At 41.5% G+C, this 14,449-nt stretch overlaps 1 protein-coding gene across 1 annotated transcript; it reads right to left on the bottom strand.

The window, feature by feature from the left end:
• Positions 1-324: 324 nt before the first annotated feature.
• Positions 325-2,776, bottom strand: LOC128714607 (uncharacterized). The gene is made up of 3 exons (XM_053809481.1): positions 2,672-2,776; positions 528-661; positions 325-439 (listed from the first exon to the last, which is right to left on the bottom strand). Exons 1-3 carry the CDS (start codon positions 2,774-2,776, stop codon positions 325-327), a joined length of 354 nt encoding a protein of 117 aa, XP_053665456.1.
• Positions 2,777-14,449: the final 11,673 nt, after the last annotated feature.

Here is a 14,449-nt window from a genome sequence, read left to right as displayed (position 1 = left end):
ACAAACGTCACGAAACATTCTATCTGTGTTCCGTTTTGATCCTTCCCCTTCCCCTTCCTGGGATAATCACCCGCTCGTACGGACAGAAGTCCACCGATTGGAAATTCATTTCACTTGCGTCTAGCGGCTAAACGACCGGATAGAGATGCTGGCGAAGGCCGAACAGGAGCTTACACAACTACGGGATGGAAGATTGAAGGAACTGGAAACGCGGCACAAACTCGCACTCTGCCCCAACCCTCCTCCTTCGCCTTCTCCATTTGCAAACAGTTCCCCCGGGGGACATGGTTCGGTAGTGATGGTGGAGTGCACCGAGCAGGACGCTTACTTCTTGAAGCAGGAGATGGGATTGAAGTAGCACTGACGGTACCGAATTTGGCGCTTCATTTCTGGCGCCCGGTACAGCTGATCCCAGCCACCACCGGCACCGCTGATGGCACTAGACGTAAGAGAGCCGGTCCAGAAAGGCGATGAATTGATTTGTTAATCGTTTGTGCAATTGTGTGGGGACCGCAGTGGGGACTTACTTGCTCTGGGCGTACTGTGCCAACAGCTGCAGCTGTAACGGATCCAGCCCATAGTTGTCCAATTGGTTCGATACGTACGAGTTGTAGTTTGTGTAGAGTTTTCGCAGCTCGTTCGGGTTTATCTCGGGCAGATCCTGCAAAGACAAATACGGTTTTGTTCAACACAAAGGGGTCGAATGGTAAATATTTCATTGTCGCCTGCCGTACCAAAGAAACATATCACACCGACAAGAAGGTTCAAAGTCAAAGCCATATTTTAGCTGTAGTCATATTTCACAGTTTGCCATTTACCTTCAATATTTGATGAAAAATATTTTTTGATATTAGATAAAAAATTTACAAAGTTTTTTGTAATTTAATTTCAAACTCATGTTTAAATAATTTCTGTTCGTTGTGCATGTTCTTCGACTGCAAGTGGCTGCCTTCTAACAGGTTCTGGTGCCTCAGACTAGGCTTTATTATGTGTTTGATTCAATCGTTTTGATGAAGCCTGAAAGGACCTTTTCATATCTTGGTATGCCTAAGAATTATTAATTTGTTCTGACTGAGTATAGCAACAAATAGCTGTGGCCCGAGGTTTTTGCCGAAAGATTCATCGAAGGATTGAAGTCCTAATTATCAGTGGTAGAGGAGTTTGTTGGTCTCGACAAAATCAATGGTTATACAGTTTTAATAGAAAGAGACGAACGAATTTTTTGAGGAGCAAACTATGATTTCTATAGCTGATGCGGTCTATATTTGTAGCATCAGCAAAATGGTGTTGATGAGTAGCCAGAGATGAAGGAGAGGAGATGAAAGAGATCTTGGGTTTAAAGCTGTAGAGTTTGTGGATGAAAATCATCTCCAAAAAGTAGTAATTGGTCGTACGTCGAAGTTGTGTAACAAATCTTGTCTAATGCATTTCCCCAATATCCTCAACGGGAGGACAATAGAAAAATTAATATTATGCAAGTTTTTTTTGCTTGGTATTTCGCTCCATAAGAAACAATAAAAATATGGTTTATAATAAGTTAAATGAATTATTTTGGAACAATATGCATAACAGTATACTAAAATCCCCTCCAGTAATGTACGTCAGTGGAATGTAATGTCAGATACAAACAACTTGCAAGCCAAACGTTTATGTACGCAAATGAGTCTACGTGACGCTTTTAAACGCCTCAATATCCTTCAGTATCCTTTCCTTTCATGACGGAAAAGGGACATGTTTATCAAAACACCTGTTAACTTGGTTTGTGCGCCAACACAAACAACCAAAGCCGTGGGAAGAGATTTCACAGGCAGCACCAACACCGATCCTTAAGAATCAAGGCTTTCGCACAGCATGCCAGAAGGATCATAAACTTCTGGTACGGCAGCAGGCTAACACGATAAATCACATCTCATCGAAACGTCCGATTACGTATGGAATGGAGCATCAGCGGGCTCGAACTCTAGCACCCAGGTAGGAAGCATCGTTTCCAACTGAGCCATCGGTTGCCGATAAAGGCGAAAGGATGCTCACGCTGGAACCCGGCAAACCCGGGAAGCTAACCTTAGCATCGTTTGTCAAGGGCGCTTCGGTGGGTAACCACTTGTCGTCAATTTCCGTCTCCTTTCCATACTGATTGCTTGTTTATGTGCTCAGAATTTATGCTGACAAGCGTTACGTTCGTGCATTGCTGCCACGCTTCCACCGACGACGACAATGAAGTGCGATAGTCTCAACGCAAACCACGAGCTTATGGTTGGCTTGTGACCGTTGTACCACACACTCTTTCGTTTTTCTTTTACTCGCCGCTACGCTATTAGTAGCGAGATGCATTTAGCAATGCGGCGGTTGTACCACTGCACCACTGTGTCATTGGGTGATGGGCAACGGTAGAAAACAGAATGTAAACTATTTCACAACAAATGCCTTAAAAGCACAACAAGATACAAATAACAAAAAAGCGATAATAATAAAAAAAACGATACGCTCTACCATCGTTGACAGTGTGGTCAACAGCACGATGCTCAGAAATAAGTGGTACAAATTGAAGAATAATAAACTGACGCCAGGCGATGGTGTTGGTTCACGCAGCCACATCGAACCTTGGCGGGCAGACACGACCAACTTCAGCCAACTGATAAGTACCTGTACAGCACTAACCGCAAGCACCTACCTGATTATCGATTGCATTTTGCGGTCGACCGGAGCCCAGCTTCACGACAAACAATAGCGCCAGGACGAAGAGAATCTGTCGCGAAGGTGTGGTGGGGGCAGCCATCGGTACAGTTGGTGGAGTGGTGCGTTGCTTTCGAAATGATTCGGTTGCACCTTTCGCTGCCTGTAACCGGAGAAAACCTGCCGTTCTGTTCTGCCGAGCACTAGAAGGACCCTGGCTAGGCGCTTTACTCACCGGGTTTCGTGTTCCGCTCGTGCTGTGAAAAATTGTAGACAAGAAATCTTGGTTAAGTTCAAGTGGAACAGAGGCGGAGGAAGTTGAGCGTTATGAAAATAAAATACAATTAATTCTGCGGCGACGGTGGCGTTGTAATGGTACGACCGCGGTGAAGATGTTACCGCGGAAGAAGGATGCTGGCTGGCATCAAGAGTCCGGTTAAGATTATGCAGTAAATTGAAATTCCGCCTGCGGCTGTCTATTGATGATGTAGTTTCATAAAGATTAATATTTATCAGGTATAAGCTGCACTGAATTGGCAGGATTATGCATCGTAACGCCAGCGTAAAGTGACGCCGGTTGGCAAATAGTATACAATGTAAGGATGGTCCGTTGACGAGATGGAAAAAGTGTGTGCCTTTACACGATCTGGTATATGCAGTATCCCAACTGTCGATTTATTTTCATTTGAAATATAGTTACTGCTTTTATCGGTTTCAATCGTATTTCATGAATGCTTCCATATATTGATTTTAATTTATTTATTTATTTGCATCATGGGGATATTTTATAATAAAACATTTGTTTCATTAGCATATTATTATTATTGTATAAAAAACCTTATGGCAGGATTACTTAAAAAAAGTATTATGAACAACAAAACTTCTAAAACCTCGATCACAGACCATCCTCATATAGACATACAAGCAAACCACATTGAAACCATCTGTACCTTCGCTCTACATCGCTTGTCTACACACACTTTGTACGATAGCAGCTTCCATGCAGATGCAAATGACAACTTCAATTCAACCCCGTACAACGGTACGTAGTGTTAAGCTAACAAAAACACTGCCACCCGGGTTACACAAATGTCCCACAGCCAGTGGTCAGCTGATGAGTAGCCTAAAGAGCTACCGCACTGTCGCCTAATTAACTCGCAACCCACGTACGGCCCACTTTTTATCTGTCTCGCGTACGTACCTATCCGTTAGGGAAGTGCGGCCACCCGTACACACTGCTAATGCGAGGGCTGGTTGGGGCCGAGAACAGACAATATTATCTTTTCAACAAAAAAATAATATCCCAAGGCTCACACTAGCAACGTAGAAGCAACATAAAGTCAGCTCGGTAGTTTTTTTACAGTGAGATGGTTTTTTAAAATACTTTTTTGCCCATGCTGGTATACAGTCTGCTGTCGATTACAGAACCCACAACTGATCGATGCTGCCAGTGACAGTTCGATTGTTCCGGCTACATCATGGAACCCGAGCAGATGAGACGCACATTTGTGCTGTGTTGATGTCTTATTGTTTTGTTATTTTTTTGTCCCGTTTTTACACACTTTTTCAATCCACAAAATGCAAAGTGGAGGTTAATTTTACTGTTCCGGTTTTTTTGCCATTTAGTAGAATGTGGAACAAATTGGAACGGAAAGTTGTCTTCCATTTTCCTACAGCTCCGCTCATTAATCATACATGCGTCTCCGCTAGGAAACACCATGCGTCTCCATAAAGCGTTTCCGTTTCAATAAAAAACGCATTGTACTTGGTCAGGGTTTCTAAACGACGCACTTGTTCCAATGTGTGTGTGTGTGTGTGGTAATGTGGATGCCATGTTGTGGCATTGAGGGTTAGCAATGGAATTTCCAATTCGGCAGAGCGTAAAATTAAGGATAAACTTTACCTTTTTCACTCTATCTTGCGGTTTTTGGATCATGTCAACCCCTTTGGAAAGCACGAGATTAGAGGATGTAGCGTAACGAAAGTGTGACGGTTGTTGAGAGTCATTTTTGTGGTAATTTGAGCGATGTAATTATCTCCATTGCTAAACGACGTGTGGCTAATTATTCCCAAACGTTAATCGTACCTGCCGTACATCATGTATCGTTTAATCAGTACGGGTTGCCGAAGGATGTCGTCTCGAAATAGGACCTAATCCCGCACTTTCCCACAGGGGTGTTCGGTATACATGAGCAATTACAGGTTAATGAAGAAAGTTAGCATTTACTTACAAAACGGTTAAATGGGTTAGAAAAGACAAGAAACTTAAGTAGGTAAAGGAAGTTTTAGTATAGTTCGTTGTTTAGCTAGCATTTAAATCAATCCATCCGAGATTACAAAACAGAAAAAAACCGAACCAGCATACATTCAAGCAAGATTGTTTTAATCAATTTCCGGCGGTTATGATGTCACATGTATGTACTACCTGACGTCATGGAATTTAATAAATAAAAAAATGACCTGTATCAGGCAGGGGGCAATAGGGTGAATCGGTACTTTTTTAACGATTTCAACCTGTTGATAGCTGTCAACGTGATTGACGAAGGTGCCTGGATGGATGAACTTTCCGTCACTAAAAGAAACGGTTTGAAGGAATGGGCAGCACCATGGGATATGATGCACGTAAATCAAGCCTGCACGCATTAACAAGCCGGACAAAACACGCAGACAACAATTCGACATATTGATAACGGCAAGTATTTGAAGGCAATTAAAATGACCTTTTTTTCCGGCTCGGAACAATCGCTGCTCATCCCGCCCCGGGGGGGGGATGGAAATGTCTGCTGTGAAGCGTGTCAAAACAATAGTGCTTGCTTAAATATTCTATTTTTCTTCCTTTCTTCCTGGAACGGTACACGATCACCGGTAAAGGCGGAAAGTGAAACATCCAAACAGTTATGGTGGTTTGGTTGGTTGATGATGAACTACTGTGCAACATTCTGGGTTGTAAAGAACGGGGAAGGACAACATGTCCCACGTTAATATTATACTTTCCTTGACACATGATATTTTAATGTGCTCAGGTTTCTATTCCGTTGCATGACGCGCTGGCTACATTTGCATATCATACAAGCTGAGGCAACTAATACCTTCATATTTCCGGCGAAGAAAGATATTAAAGCGGGATTTACTTTTAGTATCATTGTTAAAGGTACAATTGATATGTGGTGGAAGGTGAAAATTAAATCGTTTTATTCGCATTTCAGTATATATATAAGATTAAAGAATGCAGAGAGTACTAATTGCAAACAACTTTGCTGTAAATCAAACATAATTCTTGCAGATAACTTCAAAAAGTTCATTCATTTTGGCTTTGCTTTGTGGTTATATCAGATTAGTTTTTAAGTTTAAGGTTTAAGTATTTATTACTTTATGTAACTACGTAGTAATCATTAACAGGCAAATTAATAAATTCATTTTTTTTATTTGTAAGCACAACCGTATCGATTTATTTTACCATGTAACTGGATAGTCTGTCCTTGCTACGGGGGATTAGTTCGAATGAGATTTTGGTCCTGGCCGTTCGTGTCACGACCGGCGCCGCTACCATCATGCCACCGGACCACCCCTTAAATATTAATTAATTAATTAATTTAAATTTAAAATTAATAAATTTCAAATTGTGAATTGTGAGCGAAATACTCTTACAAACGATTATAAATTTGTAACTACAGTTATGCATTACAGTTATGCATTAATTAAAAGTACATTAATCAAAATAACTTGATTTAACAAAATTATCCAAAAATTAAATGAAAACGTCAAACATGGCGTAATGGATTAATCATATATAATTTAATTATAATGTAATATTTAATTTATAGCAAAAATTGTTAACTATGAATTTTTTAATAACAATTTTATATTGTTTCTGGATTTTATTCAATGTTACTACATTTTTATTACAGCAAATTATTGAAAACTCGCTCAAAATGTTATAACAAAATTCAAGGATGATTCATCAACAATATTTTTAGCTTTTATGAGTCTTTAAAATAAATAATTGTATTGTGCAGTAGTGATTACTCTTATTTACGTTTAGTATATTTTTAAATTCTATTGTTTTGTTTGAGCATTAAGCTGTATTTGAAATACAATCAAATTAATATGAAAATTGTATAATTTACACGTGTCATTAATTACTTCAATAATCATCAAAAATCATATAACTTAGTTCAAAAAGAGCTTCTAAATGCGACATTGTTTTTGTTAATCTTATATAAAAAAATTAAATTCCATTAAAACCCATGTTATTTGTGCCCGGAATAATTATGATGGTTTATGCATAATGTTGGATTCAAACGCGACCTATATTTAACATTGTTAAATATCATTTTCTTAGTAAGATCGAAACCCTGCTTCACTTGTCTTCCTTTTCGTACAGAGACCTATTTGCTCAACGTAGGCATCACTGTACGCTTTTAATTAGTCACTGCATGACATGCTTTTCCTCGCACACCAAGGTCGTAAAAAAGCGGCCTGATGAGGAATAAAACTATTCGTAATGGGTTTTAACGATTCACACATCGAATAAATCAATCAACAAAACCCCGTCGACTAGTGCACTTGACCTAACCGAATGCTTTGGCTAATATTGTTTCATTATTTGATGCGGTCACGGCATTTGATGCATTTATGTACATTTGCCTCGATTGGACGTCCTTCCTGCTACCTGTATCCTGCAGTTCAGGAGGCAACGAAACCCGAAAAGAAAGCAAACAACACACAAAGTCAAACTTGGGACCACGGGCATCATTTATCCATTAGAAGCGGTAGGATGCAAACATTATAGCCTTTGGTTGTAACAGCTTCCCAATCGCCCGGTATCGTTACCGTACCGCAAAAAAAAAACGCTACTCACATGAGAAAATGCGCTACAAACGCTCCGGACAATCGCACACAAGAACCACTCAAGCCTGCACCACGCACAAGTACAATCTGCACTACTTTCCCCAAAACCGGAACGGCACAAGCACTCTGGTCTTCGACAGCACGTTATTAGATCACTTGGCCCTATGCGTTGCTTACAAAAACACGAGCCCGTTAACCGCTGCGTTCCAAAACTGAGTCTGCTACGATATGAGCGATCCGGCGGTGGCCGTTACAATATTTATACAAGCCCGAATCTCGTGCTGGGGCGCAGAACCGTCGCACGCATGGTTCGAAGGATGACAGTTTTGCTCGATTTGTGTCCCGCTCTATCTCTACCGGGGACGTGTTGCGTACGTCTTCCATCCTTGTCACGTTTCATTTCCTCTTCCTTTTTTGTCCGTGATAGGTTTTCTCTATCTCACCGCTGGGATGAGTGGCAACAGGAAAAAAAACCTAACACTACGCGGTTTACTACGATCGTGTGCGCTCCTCAGTGACGCGCGCGAAAAGCTCCTTCGCAGCTTTGTACCCCACTATGCTTTTCTTATGCGGCAGCCCTCCTTTGCGTTGGAGGTTTTATGAACACGAAACACGGTCAGGGGATCACGATGATGAGTCGTTTTGGGTGCTATATGCTATGCAGCTTGGCAGGAAGCTGCACCACCATATCAACAAGTGAATGCAACAATATTGCTGTGACGATGTGCTGCACCACGAGCATGATGGACTGGCAAAGAGGGTTTCCTGCATAACGATGAAAATCGCTTTTTTCACACAATACACCACCGGAAAATGGGACATTCCTTCGTCAACGCACCATTGTACAGCATTGCAAGAAAGCAAAAGATTGTTTTAAAAGCAACGAGCTTGTTTTGTTGCTAATTTTACCCCCATTACTTCTGTTGATTGAATAAAATATTTATATATAGCTTTTGCGGGAAATTTTCTACCGTGTGTTCGTTTTCGTTTACCTACCGCCCATCATATTAATCCGCCAGGGAAATTGTGATACACCGTAACCGATTACAAATGATTTATAATCTCACGCGCGTTTTGGCGTTGTCTTCCGTGCACTTGACGGTGACGCGCTGATGACGAATCTCGGGTCCCCGGTTCGAGAAGGATATCGTTATGAATATTATATGGAAATCCTTCTCCAACTCAAGAATCACCCATCACCGAAATCAATGACGGCGTTGGGCACAACGGAGGCGTTATTAATCGCAGCATCCCAACACCCAAGCGTCCGTTTTTTGAGAGCCCCGTGAACCGTTTTTGGGAAGAGCAAAGGAGAATGGGGGCGAACGATTACAAAAACACGATACACACACACACACATCGAATAAACGAATTAGCATATAGATATGCGAGAGCTGTGGGATCAAAGAAAACTCCTACCGTTGGCTGGTGGCCTTTTCTGTGGTGGGCCAAATTACTGCCCTCAAAAGGCGCCATTTCGCGTAACTCTTTATCGGAAAATGCCCTTTTCAACGCTGTACGGTGTGTTTTTCCTCAACCTTCAATAGGGTGATGGTGTTAAAAATTGTCATATGTTCTTTTTCATCAGATTTGTCCCATCCGGATCATTAGCTCGACAATAAAGCGAATCGTGTTTTGCGGAGCCGGGAGCAGGATGACAAGTGTTAACATCGGCAGGACAACATTGGTGCCCATTTATCAGCATCGAAATATACCGCCCATCGGGGGCCATGATCAGGAATGCACGAAACGTGACTTTGAATTTTTCATCCAAACCCTCGTCGCCTCCGAGACGAGCTCGGATACGAGACCAAATACCAAGCAAGGCAAAGCCAATGAAGCAGGAACAGGCATGACTTTCCGCTTTTTAGCATTGTGTCGAAGATATTTAGATTAATGTAGGCCGGCTGCAAAACAGGATCCTTCCGTGATTGGCTGCCCTGCATTCTCGGGTGCAACGCTGGTTTGAGTGCGTTGTACAATTGCATCGCCTTACCTCTTTGCGGGGCTAGGCGTCTCCATCGTATCAAGACCAAAATCAGCGAATACCGTTTACGTCACATCAAAAATAGTTCGTTTGCCTTTGTTTTGCGCACAATGTTTATTGGCGACGACCCGATCGCTTCGGGCCAAGTGACTTGTTGTAAATAAGTTCAGCACACTGACGCCATCGCCGTTGATGGTTTCCGTTTGCAAGCGGGTGGAGAAAAAAATCAAACCAAAGATGAGATTGATTTTATTGGATAATGAATAGAAAACACAGTTTCCTCATTTCCCACTCTACCTCATTGTGAGTTCGCTTTAAATCGTAATTATACCTAGTGCTTCTAAAACAAGTTCCGTGAAAATGCCTTTTCGTACAGTGGGTTGTCCGCGAACACCCGGTAGAAGCGGTGGTTTAATGTTGCAAGCTGACAAAAAAAAACCTAATGACGCGAACGAGGAAGTCGATACTCCTCTGTTATTGCTGTTCTTTCTCCCTTTCCCATAACCTTCAGCAAGATTAATCAACTATCTAATCTTACGTCAATTTTTGGCAAACCCGATAAACTATGACGACTTAGCTGACTAACACGCCGGAGTTCGGTGAGATTTTCCACAGCCCTTGGGCAGAGCTGCTATATGAGACACCAGTTAATTAATACGAAACGATAATTTATGCTCCACAGACCAACCACGGAGCAGCGTTGGTTTTATCATTCATCAAACGCTTTCACCACGGCCAGGTGCTTATCAACTCTCCCGAAGGTACTTTTGCTCTTGCTCGGTAGGCGGACATTATCTTACTTTACAGCTCGGCAGGCCCTTTGCGAAGGGACCCCGCTCAGTTTCGGCCATGGGTGCTGCCGGTGCCCCGTCTGCCGGTGAACTTCCGGACGTTCCGGGATAGTGTTGCAGTGAGTACCACCCGTGGCAGCTGGCGCCCAATATTTATGGCTGAGCTGGTAAATTTGATTTTTCTCCACATCGAGCCATTAGCTGTGTGCTATTAGCGTGCAGACACTCGCTTCCCTTTGGCACTTCGCTCCAGAATGGATTACAACCGGGAGTGTTCTATCAGCTCCAATCGTTCAAAGGTTTGAGCCTTTTTCTTACGTAAAACAAATTGCTAATCAACGTATTACACAACGGACCGGATTCCCAATTGGACATGAGCTGACCGACGAAGCTGAACGTACTACATCAAACGAAATCTGACGCAAGACGGTAGCAACAACTGGTTGAAACTCTATCCTTCACTTATATGTTGCCGGTTGCCGGTCAAACTGTCGATCGAATCGAACGGACAGTACGGCGGTGGCAAGGTGGAGTGCTCATCACATAAGAAATATCCATTTTGCCAACCGTGTTGGTGGGTGTCCATGTGCCATCCTACTCAGCAAAACCGGAATGATGTGGCAAAGCCGATAAAGGGCTACCTTTCGGTGCAGAAATCAATGCCTGTTTCCCGTCTGGTCCCGATTACCTGACCTGGAAAGGTGAAAGGGCGGGAGCAATTGTTATAATCTTGTAATTGAATTTTATGAAATGGATTATCATTCCCGGAGTTACAAAAACAACCAACCAATGCGATGATCGGCGGGAGTTCCGCAGAAGTCGACCTCGTTAGTGTATATTTTAAAGCAAATCAAACCCCGGTCGAGTGTCCGCCGCAAGCATTGTCAAAAATCAGCTAGTAATTGAGACGCAACACTTGGCACGGGTGGGTTGAAAACTGCCTGTCTCCAAATAGTCTGTTTCGTCAAAAAGCAAGTAATGCCCAAGGCTACATAGCTTACAGATCACGTTTCTGTGAAGCGAAACACTCTCGTATACGCTGTAGGTGTTAGGTTTTATTCTGAGAAACCGTTGTTTTGGCGACCAATTGATTGGAAATAATGAGACCAGCGATTTTCCCCACAAAGAGGTAAATGCTGAAGGAGAAAAGCTCATTGATAAGCTTTGTGTTGTGTACTGGAAAAGTCAGATCCAGTGAAAGTTTCCAGTGCAAAAGTTTGCACGCAAGCTAGATGGTTATCATCGTCGACTATGTCGACAGCTTTCTGTAGCTGCCTATGCGCATGTTTTAAATCTCGGGGTATTTGAATGTTGTTTACTTATTTCACAGTTGGTTCAAATGTTTAACGATTTCTTCAACTTACTCGCTGGGGATATATTTATAACAACGGAACCAAATACGAATGTGTTTAATACAAATAGCAAATGAGTTATATATCATGCTGGATGTAGAAATATCATGGTTGAGCTTAGTAACTATTCATTAAACTCAAACTATTTGAGATTTCCCTTTATGTACTTCAAACCTATTTTTGTTTTCTCAGATGGCAAGAAATTACTGCAGTAAAGCTGTACCTAAGATGAGTCTTATCTACACGTCCAATGCTTTGCGCAGGTGAGAAGAGTTGCGATGTGAAGCTTTTTACTACCTTGATGTTACCTGATGTTAAATCCAATCGTTCAGACATTAACATTGTTTTACATTGTTTTAGTGTTAATCCTAACCAACCTTACTTGTATGCATGAATATCTGGACCAGTGATGCACCGTTGAGCAAATTGAATCTTTCAGAAAACAGTATATCAGAAACAAACTGAATGCAAGAGTATTTCCTGGTGTCAGATTTGCGTCATGATTTTATTGTATCTAGAGTGTCTACTGGTTTTGCAGTAAATATAAATATTTCAATTTTCTATTGACGAGGCCTACCTTTGCACACGACAGGATTGGTACCAAATCCTTACTAGATTGTTTCACCGTATCATAGCGCTACGTTATTGTGAAACTGATTTTATTGTTCCCGCTGAATATAATATGTATCTTATATTAATTCTGGGCCTGTAATCATAAAACCAATGAAAAACAAGAATTTATTTTTGCCAAAGTTACCCAAATTTATGTTACTCTACTTATCCATCTCTAGAATTTGGAAGTCACCATAGCCACCTAGACCTAGACGGACATTATAGGGCTAGATTGAGGTGGTTGGTCTCTGTGAGACTATGTTTTATTCAAGAAAACGGCCGTATTACTTATAGCTATTGGAACCTTCTTCTTCTGCTTTTACCGCACAGCAAGCTCAAGAGGATTCGGCCTGCCATTTATGGCTTCTGGACTGTCATTTTTACAGGTCCTACCGGTACCAGTACCGGTCCTGTCCTATACAACCGGTACCACTGTCACATACACCAGCGTGTCGAGCTACTTGGTCACTGCACTAGACATTTAGTTTGGCGCGGCTTTTGAAAGAATCAGATTTTTCAGTATTCTTGCCACAAATAATAAAAATAATAAATAAAATTAATAAGGATTAAAAAAACAGAATTTTTGAATCTTTCCTATTTTAAAAAGTTGGCTACAACTCGATTTTGTCACCATGAAGTAAGTAAGAAATTGAAAAGTATAAAGAAAAAAAATGAAAAAGTATAAGAAAATTAAAATAGACACATATTAGATTCTAAATTCACAAGACCCATCGCATCTTACTGCACGATAATTTTTTTATTGCGCTTTTGCGATTTTTAATTGCGCCTTACTTATGTTCGAATTTCTCTTAAGGACTGTCGATGTGATGATCAGTGATACGCGATACTTATGCTTGGTTCTAGGATAAGCTATACAAACATTTTCCTGGGATATCCTGAGAGTTTTCCATAAACCCCTGTTTAGCACCACCTTAAAAAGAAAACTTACCAGTTATTCGCTTTGGTAACATTGTCGAACACCTCGAGTTGGAGATTAACGATGCAAAAACCAAGATGATGGTGCTAACAAATCCCAACTTACGCAGGGGTAGTATACAGATAGGAGAGCGTACTTTCGAGGTCGTCCAAAATTTCTCCTAACTTGGGTCAAAGGTCAGCACCGACAATAACATTGATGTTGAAATATGCGCCAGGGTGCTGACTGCCAACCGGTCACACCACAGTCTGAGGAAACTTCTTCGCTCAAAACACCTGTCGCGACAAACGAAGCTGGGACTATATAGAATTTATATAGTTTCAGTACTCACATACGCCTCTGAAACATGGACTTTGTCTAAAACCGACGAAACCCTCTTAGCCCTGTTCGAGAGGAGGCGAACTGGGGGGGTTGGTCACGTCACGAGAATGACTCCGGACGACCCAGCTCGTAAATTCCTTTTAGATCGTCCACATAGACAGAGGAGGCGTGGTAGACCCAAATTATAATGTAGTGATGGCATTTATGCGTCCGGTACAAACGCCGTAATAATGGATTTGCTGACGACGGCACTCAACCATGAGCGGTTCAAAGGACTCCTGCAGCAGGCCAAGACCACGAAGCGGTTGTAGCGCCGGATAAGTAAGTAAGTAAAATATATAACATTTACATAAAAGTAAAGTTCTGTTAAAAAAATAATTCCTTCAACTTGCGATACTATCTTTTAACAAATTCTATAAGTTCGAATGTGGAGTTCGAATGTTTACCATTTTGCTTTATTCAAACTAAATAACTCAGAACACCAAAACATTGTACTTAGTTCATTAACTTTAATTTATTAATTTGTTGTAATATGACCAATAGCAGTACTTTAATAATACTCCGTTAATTTCATATCCGTACGCAGTGTCCCATGATTGAAAGTAAACGTTTATGACCAATTAGGAATGTGAGTACAGCCCGTACCTATAGTACGTCCGTTACTGCATATCCACCCTCGCTGACCGCCGATTAGACCACATCTTTTCAACTTCTTATAGAGGAGTTTTGTTAGTATGTTTAAATTTAAATTTCATTGCTTGCCGCGTTGCTCCACCGTCCGTGGCATCCAGTGGAACCGAGATCTTCGCAGCTATTGACTTCTTCTGAGGGGTAAACTTCTTTCGATGGCTTGCTGTGTAATTGGTAGCAACTAGCTTGAACAGCACGCACTAACTGCCTCAACTTTGCCACTTTAGCCTTTGCT

Source organism: Anopheles marshallii, chromosome 3 (assembly GCF_943734725.1).
Source record: "Anopheles marshallii chromosome 3, idAnoMarsDA_429_01, whole genome shotgun sequence".
Lineage (NCBI taxonomy): Eukaryota > Metazoa > Arthropoda > Insecta > Diptera > Culicidae > Anopheles > Anopheles marshallii.
Note: the sequence above shows the minus strand (reverse complement) of the source record. Positions and strands in the feature narration are given on the sequence as shown.

What these genes read in the sequence shown, in the direction of transcription:
- LOC128714607 (XM_053809481.1), bottom strand. Translation starts at nt 2,776, where the DNA reads ATGGCTGCCCCCACCACACCTTCGCGACAGATTCTCTTCGTCCTGGCG. An exon ending in AAAATGCAATCGATAATCAG is followed by an intron (nt 662 to 2,671) that starts GTAGGTGCTTGC and finishes TTGTCTTTGCAG; the next exon opens with GATCTGCCCGAGATAAACCC. An exon ending in GCACAGTACGCCCAGAGCAA is followed by an intron (nt 440 to 527) that starts GTAAGTCCCCAC and finishes TCTTACGTCTAG; the next exon opens with TGCCATCAGCGGTGCCGGTG.